General features: G+C 46.7%; 4 protein-coding genes across 4 annotated transcripts; 2 read left to right on the top strand and 2 right to left on the bottom strand.

The window, feature by feature from the left end:
* Window positions 1-118: 118 nt before the first annotated feature.
* Window positions 119-1,376, top strand: RhiXN_09722 (GNAT family acetyltransferase; the record flags this gene model as incomplete). The annotated part of the gene is made up of 4 exons (XM_043329538.1): window positions 119-536; window positions 589-809; window positions 861-1,093; window positions 1,145-1,376. The coding sequence occupies 4 exons, from the start codon at window positions 119-121 to the stop codon at window positions 1,374-1,376; spliced, it is 1,104 nt and encodes a 367-aa protein (XP_043182372.1).
* A 520-nt stretch (window positions 1,377-1,896) lies between these two features.
* Window positions 1,897-5,126, bottom strand: RhiXN_09721 (arrestin; the record flags this gene model as incomplete). Its single annotated transcript, XM_043329537.1, has 4 exons — window positions 1,897-3,564; window positions 3,617-3,820; window positions 3,873-4,447; window positions 4,499-5,126. The coding sequence occupies 4 exons, from the start codon at window positions 5,124-5,126 to the stop codon at window positions 1,897-1,899; spliced, it is 3,075 nt and encodes a 1,024-aa protein (XP_043182371.1).
* Window positions 5,127-6,428: 1,302 nt separating this feature from the next.
* RhiXN_09720 (uncharacterized protein) lies at window positions 6,429-7,161 on the top strand (the record flags this gene model as incomplete). Its single annotated transcript, XM_043329536.1, has 4 exons — window positions 6,429-6,686; window positions 6,745-6,825; window positions 6,878-6,978; window positions 7,038-7,161. The coding sequence occupies 4 exons, from the start codon at window positions 6,429-6,431 to the stop codon at window positions 7,159-7,161; spliced, it is 564 nt and encodes a 187-aa protein (XP_043182370.1).
* Window positions 7,162-9,553: 2,392 nt separating this feature from the next.
* RhiXN_09719 (alpha-L-arabinofuranosidase) lies at window positions 9,554-12,536 on the bottom strand (the record flags this gene model as incomplete). Its single annotated transcript, XM_043329535.1, has 20 exons — window positions 9,554-9,793; window positions 9,854-9,970; window positions 10,025-10,128; window positions 10,184-10,212; window positions 10,261-10,380; window positions 10,434-10,630; window positions 10,685-10,706; window positions 10,759-10,769; window positions 10,826-11,016; window positions 11,076-11,097; window positions 11,153-11,194; window positions 11,250-11,272; window positions 11,324-11,358; window positions 11,413-11,420; window positions 11,473-11,510; window positions 11,570-11,950; window positions 12,003-12,151; window positions 12,213-12,287; window positions 12,338-12,351; window positions 12,405-12,536. The coding sequence occupies 20 exons, from the start codon at window positions 12,534-12,536 to the stop codon at window positions 9,554-9,556; spliced, it is 1,950 nt and encodes a 649-aa protein (XP_043182369.1).
* Between the last annotated feature and the right edge of the window lie 436 nt (window positions 12,537-12,972).

Raw genomic sequence — 12,972 nt, 5'->3', positions numbered from 1 at the left:
AAGCCGCACTTCGGATTCTGCAGAAAGGGTTACAGGTCCCTCGGTATTAATCATATATTCACTCCGTTTTCGATCTTGAGATTTCTTCAAGTTTGCTTGGGACTTCTATCTTCTAGTCATGCCTTCTCTATCTAATCGACCTAATATTACTTTCTCAGTGCATTCAAGCCCTACAGATTTCCTCTCTGTAGCCTTTGAGCATTTATCTCGGCGAGAAGAGCGGTCAAATATAATACTTGCACTCGCACTTGAAGCGCAAGAAAAGGAGCAACAGACGGGATCTGAGGCGAGCACAGGCAACAATTTTTGGATTTGCATCTGGACTACAAGGGCATCTCCTCAATCTCGGGCAACTAACTGGTCCCTCGATTTTGTTTTTGCTCTCAACGATAACCATTTTGGTGGATACCCTTTATTTATCTGGTCCGGTCACCCTTCGTGTGACCTCACACCTGCTTTCATTGAACAGCGCGTGAGGCTCGCGGTGGTACAGCTATACAAGTCAATTCCGTCCCAGCGTATCTTCTCCGCTTTTGGTAAGGGTTCGCCTTCAACTTCTTGATAGTGGTATTAAGTCAGGTACATCAGGGTTGGTACCAGTGGTGTGCGCATTCCGCAGCGCGTGGACGCATATATCCGGCCACAACCCCGAGCCAGCTCCGTTTTACTCTGTCAAGCTCAGTTATTGTACAAATAATACTCTAAAACCAGCACCATCTAGCCTTCCTTGCAGTGATTCTATCAAACTGGCTGAAATGGAGGATCTCGACCAAGTGGCGACTCTATGTAATGGCCTGGCACGTGATTCGGTATGTTTTTGGTGAAGGTGGACTTGCTCCCATTGACCAGTAATACGTTAGATATATTTTACACTACAAGACGATCAAAGCAATACCGAGGCACTTAAGCTAATCCGAGACAGGCGGATTTGGGTCTACCGGACACGTGATACATCTGGCAGAGTCCGTATCGCATCGATGGTTTGTTCTTCAAGATCGTCACAGAGTGTCGCAGCCATCACAAAGATCTATACTGCTGCAGAGTTCCGAGGCCGCCAGTTTGCAAAGCGCCTTATGCACTGGGTAACACAGCAGTACGTTTTCGATTGGATTTTATTATCGCACACGGTTAACGACCCACCCAGTCTCCTCCACAATGAGGGCAAGGATACAGTAGTGCTTTACGTCTCACACGGTGACCCAGTAGAAAGATTATGCCATCAAGTTGGGTATACAGGGTTGTGCGGAGCACCACGTCCGGAACTAGTCGAAGACTGGTTAGAGATCGGTTTCCAGGTTAGCCCGCAACCGAGTTTATCGAATCTTCTCCAGTCTAACGAACAAACATCCCAGAATACGATACGAGGGCACTGGTGACCTTGCATTGAGTTTCTTCAATGTAACTTTTTGAACAGTCAAAAGACTCATACTTAAGGCTCATGATAGCCACTTCGTCTCCTAATAGTTGTTTCCATCGGGTTGTGCGCCATATCCATCCTTCCAACTTCTCAGCATGTTCAGGTTTGCCTTTTCGATTTTGTCTTTGCCTGTACGTTCCGCGCTTCGATTATTTCTCTCTCTCATTACCATCCCTCAACAGGCCTATTTTCTGGGTCAGTTTCCTCTATTTATATCAATCACCCCTCTCCGGCTCCCTTCATCTAATTTATCATTCATCATTGTTGTTGTAGCACATAATCCAAGTTTTCTCGTGAAGTCAATTTCATACACAGTTCCTCTGCTTATTCAGACGCATACACCGCGATTTAATTATCTATTCGGATCATGATCGGTATAATGGTAAAGTACAGAGAAAATGATACAGCAGCTTGCAGACAGTTCAATAGGTGTCGCAAATGAAAACATAAAACAATGGGGTGATACAGTGCATGAAAACTCAAGAGTAGGACGAAGATGGACGGCCGCGTGAGCGCTCCTCCAGAGCGGCAATCCTCGAGCGAACAGTGCTCTGAGATGGCGCAATGCCCATATCCTGGTTCTCGCGGGGTTGAGGGGTGGAGTGTGCGCGAAGATGAATGCGGCTGGTCCGTAGGTCATTGTCTAACTGCCTAGGGCTGTGGCGAATAGAAGCGACGCTCTTGTCCCAGTGGGTTTTCCAGGGTGTATGTTCTGCGTTCAGTTTTCGTTTCTCCTTCGAAGAGAGCTGGGTTTTTCCTGGTGGAGTAACCGAAGTTCCTTCACGGGGTGGAACTGCAAAATTTTGGGGCACGAACCGCCTGTATTGGTTGACCGGAGAGCCAATCACATATGCAGATTGAGATTTGGCTAGCATAGGACTGCTGGCCGCGGAAACCAGTGTTGCACGGGAAGCAGACATTTGAATAGCACCGGCAATGAGCTCAGGCTGAAATCTCCTAACTGAGCCAGCACGAGGGGTGTCCTCCGTCAAGAGTGACTCGGCGCGTTGTCGATCACTAGATTGGGATCCGGGTGCCGAAGAGATGTCCTGCAGATCGTATCGTGCTGGAGGGTTCCGAAACCCTGGACCTGGCGCATCAAACCTCGAATAATAATCATCTGTGCCCGAGTGACAATCAGTGGTAGTCCCGCTTGAAGACCACGGTTCCGATGTTGAGGTCGAGGTCGAGGCAGTGTATAATCCGGACGAAGGTCGGTCGGCAACAATTTCTTGGGTATGGCTGAGACTACTGAGGCTAGAGGTACAAAACGTTTGGGTGTCCGGGCGAATAGAATTCAGGATTGCATCGGCGTCGTCGGATGTCCAAATATCTTTATCTGGATTAACCGAAATTGGTTCTCTATCTTGCGGATTGAGCTTCTTGACCAGGGGTTGCTGTCGTAATCCAGTATAGTGTCCGGTGCCGGAGCTCACCTGTGGTGAATATTCGCTGGATGGCGGGAAGACCGAACCCATATCGGCATCCAACTGTATGGGCATCATAAAAGTCACTCGATGTTTCGTAGAAGAGCGTGCCTTGAGAGTATCGGAGGCTGAAGGATCCCGTTTGTCGTTTTGATGTGCGAAACGAACTGATCGGCGCTCTTGATCAGCACTAACCGTTTGTCCGATGCTATCGAGGTCGGACTCGAGTTGTGTAATGAGATTGCTAACAGATTCTGAAGTAGTTGAAGTGTCGCCAATCCGAGGAGATGCCCGCGCTGACACCGGAAGTGAAATTGATCCATGGGTATAGTCCGATCTTATAGGACTTGGGTCGGTTTCACAAGGTGGGTGTGCTGATGTCCGTTTTGTCCAATCCAATATGTAGTCCCTGGGGAATGGAGATGTCTCCCGAGGGCTGGCATGAGGATAACTCCAAGTTCGTAAGTCAATATTTGCGTTATCTTTAGTCCTTGGAGTCTTGAAAGAAAACAAAACGGGAGCATCCTTTGGTAGCTTTAGGCTTCCCGTGAGTAATCCTGGAGGAGGAGGAGTGGGAATCCCGTCTGTAGAAAGTGCGTTGATAATAACCAAAGGCAGATCCACGGAAACGTTCGAAGAAAGTGAACCAGTTATGAGCGATACTCGTAGTACATAGGAAATTTCAATAATGTGTGTACGAGGCACAGTGAGTGCATCGATCTGGCATCAAAATTGAGAGACTCTTAGGTTCATTTCGCGATATGAGACTTACGGGAATGCTGATCATATACGAAAGCTCGGAACTTGAGCCTGGTTCTATGCCTGCCCACCAACCCTTCCCAGTCACTGCTCCAAACGAAGGTCCACGAAATGCGTCGAGTGTGACTTCTGCAATCTGCTTACGACCAGTGGTTTCATTTTGATTGGGGCGCGTAAGACTTGTCTTCCGGATAATCGCCAAATTAAGTGCTTTAACCTGGGAGACCATGTTGAGTCAAGAACATAATGATGCTAATAGCGTGACTTACAAATTTGCGTGTCTCGTTCCACACTCCAATGTAAACTGTGCATTTTTGTCCCGCAAGCCAAATCTTTCGATGTAATACTGCAGTTAAATGAAGCATTCCCGAGCCTCCAAGGAATAATTCTTGGGCTGTTCTGGACGAAACTGTACCGGAATGATCCACAGCAGAGCGGATCTCTTCTGCAGAGTGTAAAGTAAGTGGACCATACGAAGGCCATATTTCAACATGGCGATAAAAGTGGGCAATCGAGGTTTTGAGGTTAACGAGAGATGCATACTTGTCGAGTCCGGTTGCGTTGTCAGAATCGTCTCGGACTTTAAATGAAACGAGAAGAATGTACTTGATAGTGGCGCTAATACTGCCATCTTGTATCACGCCTTTGGGTGCGCTCTTTTTCGACTGAGAGTCGGAAGGTTGAGGTATATGCATTTTGAACGCCGTCGTAAATGTGCCTTCGCGTGCAATGTGAAACCCTTCGGGATCGGCCGACGATTCGTACAGCTGGCTGAGGTCCCCGGTTGCATCTACCAATGAAGCTGCGCACTGGTAAAATGCATATCGCTCAGATTCCGATACCCCTATCCTAGGTTATTAAAATGAGCAAGTAATTTGTACTAATCAGTACCTACCTTCGTATCCCAGCACTCGAATCTTTCCACCATCGATTCGAACGTGTCGAGCTTCACCACGGCGCGGCTTACGGGTGCGCACCGTAAGCGAGCCGCTGATCAATCCTCCCTCGACTGCAACCTGGTTATTCAGGTTGAAATACAGTTCGACCCTCGGACGTGATTTTTCGGTTTCGAGTCGAGACGAGCGAGGCCCATCTTTCGTAGGCGAGTCGGCTGTCGAAGAAGTTGAGGGTCCGTTGGCCTTGTCTATGTCAATACTTAGCGGTGCCTGGCGAACACGAGCATTGAGCAGTTTGTTCAAGTCTTTCGAGGCTACTTTAGAACCAAGGTGGAGTAACGAGTCCACTCTTGGAATGGTAGGAGAGCTTTCGGAATCGATTCGGTCCACAACAACCATCGACGTGGGCTCTGACCGAACGCGACATCGAGTAAGCTTGAGATGTGCCGCTGAATCGTTTCTGGGATCCATATCTGGTAGAGTCCGCACTGTATCATCTGAACCACTTCTTCCCTGTCCTGGCCTGGAGGGTCCATCCGGAAGTTGCTCGCTGGGAAGGGACCCAACCACCGTGGCCGCGACGGTCATCATCTGAGAATGACTAAAAACTGGATGGCTGCCATCCATTGATCCGGAACTGGAGTGCTTGTAGATTTGTGGGTCTCTCGAATGGTTATACAGCGAGCCACTGTTAGGCAGTCCGAGCCCAAGACCAAGCTGACTTTGTGGCGTGACCATTGGGTGAGCTTGGAGGACCAGTTAGCTCGGACAAGATATGTTGTGGCAGGTGAATTAGGAGACCGTAGAGTGATAGGGGCCGAAGCTGCAACTATGTTAGGGGCGTTCCAAGGTTTGCCAAAATTGGTGTTGCGAAACGGGGTTTCACGGCATTTTTGTGTTTGACTATTAACGTTTGTTCGGGTAGAAATGGAAGCAATGTAACAGTTATCTTTGGGAAACAAACCACCCAATCCACCCAGTACGTTTGCGCCTGCGTCTACATGCGGTAGTGGCTACGGAAAAGGCCACGGATCCAATTGGCCACCAACAAGCTTATCTAATAACCCGAACTCGCCGCCGCACTCTCGCCAGTTTGCCTCCACCACCTTCGTGCCGCGTATGGTTTCGCAATGTTCTTTTAAAATTCTCTTCGTTTTCATGTATCTATCTGGTCACATGAGCTCCAAGAAGTACTCGAATATTTCTTAGCAGTGCCGAAATGTCTGGAAACCGCCGAAATGTCTTCGATCTATATGGGAGGCTCGATAACTGAGCACTCATTGCGCCTTCCTCTGCTCACGCTTAAGTTGAGCTCGAGCTTCTTTCCCTGTTATTAAATTGAGTAGGCTTGGAACCACACGCTCACAAATGGTTGAGTAGTTATCTATAAAGCAAGCAAGGCATGACCGCTATCATGGCAACTGGCTTTCTTAGGGGTGTTTATGAAGCTTGTACAATCGATGCTTCGACTTAAGCTCGCTCCGCTGCTGCTGGTTGGGCTTTTGGCGACCATAATATCCCCAGTCTTGACCATACCGACCCTTGAAACCTGTGACGACCTCTGCAACGGGTATGCTGCACTTTGTTCCCGCACCTATGGAAATTTAAGTAGATCATTCTAATCTAACGAGCTCATCTGATGACACAGTTATAGGTCACATATATAGGCGGTGGGTCCGCTCTTTCAGTTTGGTTCGCGACTGTACCCTTACACAGCCTTCAGCCCACAATTCCTACGCCGTTTCGACCGATGTTGCCGCACTTTCGGTCAATCAAAACGCAGATGTGACCGCTCAACCAAATCTAGGAGTCCGACTTCTCCAAGCAGCAGGAAAACTCAAGGGTGGGGCTGTTCAGCTATGCCATTCATCGTGCATTCTTTGGGATAGAGGATCACTCACATCCTGACTCACCAAAATCAAATCATGGATGGACTCTCATCCACGAGAAGTCGTCACCTTAATCTTGACCAATGGAGACGCTCTTGATGTCAACCAATATTGGGTTCCTTCTTTCACAGCATCAGGAATTATGCCTTACGTTTATACTCCTCTAAGCGGAAGCGTAGCCCGGAATGCATGGCCCACACTCGGTTCAATGATTTCGAGTGGCAAACGACTTGTGGTCATTATGGATTATCCTACAAATTCTGGAGGCGTACCCTGGATCATCAGTGAATTCAAAAACGTAAGTTCTGCTTCCCCGTAGTAATGCGAACTGACCGATAGAATGGCTGCTTGAACAGCTGTGGGAAACACCATTTAGCCAGATTGATGCGAACTTTCCATGCAAAGTAGACCGCGTGAATGGGAGTCCCAACGAAAAGGTTCGTCAATACAAGATGCTGTCATATTTTATGATACTTAATTCGTCCCTAGATGTACATGATCAACCACAGCCTCAATTATAAATTCCTGGGTAGCGACGATATCATAGTCCCTGATCGAGCCAAGGCACCCACGACAAACTCGGTTGTTTCGTAAGTAGACTAGCTGATCCAAAATTACTGCTTTTTTTTTTTTGCTCACCGAAAGTTAGGATCATGGCACATGCTAGAGGTTGCGCACCCTTGGGAGAGGGCCTTTGGCCCACATATGTCCTTCTAGACTGGGTCGACAAGGGAGACCCGTGGACCGCGCTAAAACAATTCAATCGAGTATAAGCACGTAACCTAAAAGTACCAATAGACATTTATCTTGACATGCATTCGTTCAGCACTTTGCATTAAAAAATGCGCTAAATCCTGCTAATCTCGCCAAGGTGTTTCTAGTAAATGTCTAAGTTGACATGTCTCCGGCTTCATGGGGCTATATCCATCGGCCAGAAGTAAGACGAAAAGCCTATACCTCTCCGGGCATCAGGGGGTATGCCTGTCACTCTTGCTCATGAATCCCTATGGCATGGACAATGTATATCCAGGCCCCGTAATAACTAGAACATTAGGTATCCCCTTTTGCCTTTATTGCAGTGCACAATTTGGGCTTGCCAAATGAGGGGCATATACGATGCATAGCCAGACGCATACAGTTTGTTCACTGTGGTGTGATAAGATCCTGAAAATCAGTACGTCAGTAAAAGATCTCTTTTTTCAGTGGGATATGGTCTGAAAATTACAATGTTAGTATGCCTCCCCCGGCATGAATCAGACTATGGAAGAATTGATACCTAAAATCAGTATGTATTGATCTTGATTTCAGCTCAATTCTCACTTAAACACACGCACTGATTTTCAGCATTATAACCTTGTACAGTGGTTGTGAATCTAAAATCAGACTGAAGCTATATTTGAGACATGGTTGTACTATCGCCTTATCACTCAACATATATTCATATGACTTGAGTGGGAGGGGATAAAAACCACGATATCGCCATCGATCCGGATAACTCACACTCAAGGAGGACAATACGCCATACAAATCATGAGGACCCTACCCAAATTATGGTGGCATTGGTTACAAAACGATCCAACGCGAAGATGTTCCTGCTTTTACTCTTGGCGCGAATGACGTTCTCGTTCAAGTTCACTCCGCTACTCAAAATCCGACAGACTGGAAACGCAAGTTCCTGTAGTATTAGGTTTTGATATTTTGACCCAGTCTGACTCTGATCAAAATACCGAAACCGCCCGTAAGCACTTTGCGCCTTCATATAACATACGGTTGTTCCTTGAGCAGGGGCTCACCTTCAGCATCTGAGATCATCAGATGTGATTTCTCGAGAACCATGGTAAGGCTCGGCTCAGACCACGTTGCAAAGTTTAAGATTCAAAATGGGAGATAGAGATCATAGACTCGCTGACGGAGGCGGTCATTCGGCTTCGTAGGTTATATCACGCTAATCAGGCTATATTTTACCAGGAACCCACAAAGATCGCGGAGCATTTGCGCATTACCTCAAGTCTGAAGCCGACCTAATCCGGAAATTCTGCTCTAATTTATTCTCCTTTAAAAAATCCATCACTATAGGCTACGCGTAATTATTTCAGGCCTTTGCCTTAAGGCGTTCTTCCTGTGGCTGCCGGGCTGTGGACAGGTATATATTCAAGTATTATACAACCGTAGCAAGCTTGAAGAGCCTTCTGAATCCGAGAATGACAAGAACGAATGGATGCCCTGACCAGGATAGCTAGTTGCTTAAATGATACTAGATAACAATTTATGGCGTCATGGCGGAAGTTGCACACCGAGGCCCCTTTAATTTCGTTCCATAAAGAAGGCACCAATTATCCATATATCGCACGATTATACGGCATCCTTCGGACCATTTTTCGTAAAGCTCGCCAAACTTTCAGGCTATAAAGTCATGATCACCTCTCACCCAAGAATTTCGATTTCCTCAAGTCCTTGGGTGCCGATGTAGATATCGATGTAAATCCTTACGGATTAGAGAATTCGGTCGATAGTTCAATCGATTGATTTGGTATAGTGTAACCCCTCTGATTTGGTCGAGCAGGTACAGAAAGCAACTGGAAGCTCGCTTCGTTTCACATTTGGTACGGTTCGCATCAAATCTCTTGCGCCTGCGCCTGGAGGACATAGCCCAGAAAAAGTGATGGTTAAACTAAATAAGGATGTTCAGGAACTTCGGAGTGATGTGGCTATCCGGTGCAGGTGAACTCGGGTCTATAACTTTGATATCGCCAGTTGGCTATAATTGACCAACCTGGATGCCTGTTATTGTACATATACAGAGGTTCTGATTTATACCGCACTGGGATCTGCGTTTGGAAACTTCCCAACCTTGGTGTATGGTCGTACTTCCAAAGCTGAGGCAGCTAGCGGGCGATGACAAGCAGCCTGACCCAATTAAACTGTGACCTGTTGACCTGGTCTCAATAAACGATGTTTTCAGAATATGCGTGATGGTGAAGGCAACGCAGAGATAATTGTATAAAAATTTTCAACTCTGTATAGATTTGGGCGTGATGCATTGCTTTACTCTATAAAGTGATCAAAATTCGTGTATATTGGAATTTAGACAAAGGCATCCTTGTGCTGTACAGCTATTGAGTGCTTGGGCGCAATTTTATACCCAGAGGGGACGAACGAGCAACCTCACCATCCTACCTTGAGGTTGAACACGGCAACACTCTGGGCAGGGAAGGTATAGTTCAGTGTGGTTGCACCGGACGCTATGTTGAGCTTGGTAGTTTTAGGCACGACAGCATCAGTATTGGCCAGGGTGTTGGATGTATTGGCGATGGGTGCACTGAGCAAGGTGACGGTGGATTGGCCAGTGATTGGGAAATCAAGAGCGAATGAAGCAGTGAATTGAGCTTTGCCGGTATTGGAAGCCTGTTCAATATATAACAAATCAGGACACAGAAGTCGTACGTTGGAGCTTAGGTTCGTTACCTTCAGGTATACCACTTTTTTCTTTGTGTCGTGGCTCGCAACCCAATGCAAGGGAACACTGGCACTTGGAGCGGGCGCAGTCTTGAGAACGTGTGTACCAAGATTGGTGCCAAACATCTATTGCAAAACATGCCATGAGTATCGGCCTTGTGGAAAGTATGAATCACTGACTTGTTGGACATAATAGGATGCAGATTTGACAATCGATCCAGCATCGAAGCTGACAATATCGGGAGTCCACTGATAGCCATTCACGTTTTGCAAGGTGGGAGCGTCTGCAGATCGTGTATTAGCTTGGGTAAACTGTCGGCTAGAAAGGAATAATCTCACAGGCGGAAGCAAAGACGACATCCGAATTCCTATACGTTTATGAGTAATTTGTAGGGCTGTAAAAATCAAGTTGTTACCGTTCAAAACCAGTCATATAGGCAGCTTCTGCAACAGCACCCTGGAGAGTCGGGAGCTCCAAACGCCCACATGCAGGGGTGCCAAAGATGCACGATGCGTTAGTCGAAGTCACGGCGTACCTTCAAATGGATTAGAATACGAGCAACTCAGTCTTACGAAACACGGGACTCACTCTCCGACAAAAATTTGTGTACCATTACGAGGGTAAGTGTCATATTCAAGCGCTCGGTCAATAAACCACTGCGGGATGTTATATTGATGCCAATCGATAAAGGTGTATGCAGGGTCGAGAGCCGTGCTTGGATAGGTGGTTGCGATATACTCAAATCCGCTGTTGGGGAATGCAGCTTTGAGGCCATTGACGAAAGCCTATACGCGGATATATAGCCAATCCTAAGAACTGAAACTGTAATCGAGTCTCACCTTCCATCGGTATTGGGCGTAGCTGTAAATGGAGATGATTAGCATGATGCACAGGCAATTGGTTCATAACCTACGAATTAGATGCCTATAATTCACAAGTATGATCAAAACAAGATTTCACTACAAATGCACTGAACTCACAAAGAAATCCTCGTTTCCAATCTCGATGTACTTGACCTTGTATGGGGCGGTACGGCCATACTGTGCACGAAGTTTGGCCCACTGATTTGTCTTGGCATCTCCAGTAACGAATTGGATTTCATTGATGGCGTCTTGGATGTAAGGTTGCAATTGGGATTCCGGAACAGTTTCGCCAGTCAGTGAATAGCCAGCTGAAACGAGATTTTGTTATGCGAGACTGGCACAGTCCAGTTGAAGGAATGAAACTGACCCCAAATCCCAAGAATAGGTTCCTATGGTCTCAATGTAAACTAGTTGTTATTCATATTTAAGTATGTAATAACTCACTGCGCCAATGTCCTCAGCCCAGTTCAGGTATTCAAGCAGGCCCTGGTGGACCAATCAATATATTAGGAGAGTCAGAAGCACTATGTAGTATATTTACCAGTCCGTCCGTATTAGCATACCCTGCAAGTATAACAGGTGAGCAACTGATAACAATTGACTTATTAAACATACCCCAGTCTCCTTGGCGTCCAGGGCGATTCTCGAGCCTTCGAAAGCCAGTATATTCAACACCGGGGGTTAAGTTGGATTTTATTACTCACGGCCCAATCTTGTGTCAATGGTTAGCTCCTATTGGCAACTTTGGGTCCACGATAACTCACAGTCTCGTTCCATTTCCAACGACTTGCAATGACCTGACCTGTTTTTTTTTTTACATCTATTGTCAATTGAAACTACTGGGCGTTTATGAATACTTACCTTCTAAATTATTTCCACCAGGGAATCGCCATACTCCAGGCTTCGTGCCAGCTAGCGACTCGGCAAGGTCGATACGCATTCCGTTCTGGCGCCCTTTGTATGTAGGAGGGAACAGGGAGAACATTCCGAAGTAGACGGATTTCCCAGATGCACTTGCACCATCTACAGTGACACGGAAAACATTCTTGACGTCGGGGGCGGACTTGGTCGGAGTAAAATTAAAGGTGAATTTCTTCCATGAGTTATTCACCCCCGAAAGTGTTTTGGTGGCGTAGACGGTTCCGGATGAAGAAACCAAGGAGACAGTAACAGACCCAGTGTAGCTATCCGATCTGGCGTAAAATGACCCCGTATATTTCCATCCTGACTGAATTTTGATTCCTGTATGCTGGAGTTAATCTTTTTTGGTTGCATAAATCAGAAATTTAAGTACCCCAATATCCCGAATTATCAAACCCAACTTGTCCAGTCGAGCCGGCTTGGACAGTAGCTTGTAACGAGTTGGGGAGAGCTGTAGAAACTCCAGGAATACTGTTTGTCACATTGAGAGTCGTCCCTTTGTAGGCGCTCCAGGAGTATAATCTGGTGAAAGGAGGCGGAAGGATAGTATTGAACTCATATTTATATATGTCGTGTGACTTACGCTCCAGAGGCATGAGGAGTTACGACCTGGAAGGCACGGTTTTGAAGGAGCTCAGCATACAATCCACCATCTCCACTACAACAAATCTTAGTAGATGTTTGTGATGCAAATAGTTCTTGCCCTACCTATGATTGATATCCTGAATGTGGAAATTTGACATTAGTGTTCATATATCCCCGCAGTATAACTCACCTCCCACATCCAGCCATACAAAGTGGAAGGGATGGCATGCGTCTGGCTCTTCGTCACCTGAATACGCAAGGAAGATTGGGCTAGGGCTCCAGCCGCGAGCGTAAGAGCAAAAATTTTATATGAGAACCCCATTGTCGAGTAGAGCCCGCAGAGGTCGACCACGTTGATACACTCGGAGGGCACATCGCTTGTGTTTTATAGCTACGGCTTACAGTATACCCATATATTCCGGCCAGCTCATACTTCATCACGAAGAGGATTCTTTTTGTGCATCTACTCTCACGAGCGGTTCAACTGGCGCAAGAAGTCGGCAAGCATAATCTCAATTATGAGTAATGATGTCACGTAACATCCCCGTTTGGGCCAAGAGACCGATGTAGAAGTCGAAGTCCAAAAGTACCCTACTCAGAACCACAATGACTCCTTGAGTGAGTTTAATCCGGCGGAGCATATGCTAAATTGTATCCTGAAGTCCGAAATTAGGTTAAAGGTTCATGAGTGGAGATCGCTCAGGTCGATAGTTAGGGTCCTAATAGGTGCAGCTGCTAAGTACCACTTCACGTGACCG

The sequence above is a fragment of the Rhizoctonia solani genome, chromosome 8, assembly GCF_016906535.1.
Source record: "Rhizoctonia solani chromosome 8, complete sequence".
Lineage (NCBI taxonomy): Eukaryota > Fungi > Basidiomycota > Agaricomycetes > Cantharellales > Ceratobasidiaceae > Rhizoctonia > Rhizoctonia solani.
This window is presented reverse-complemented; position numbering and strand designations above follow the sequence as displayed.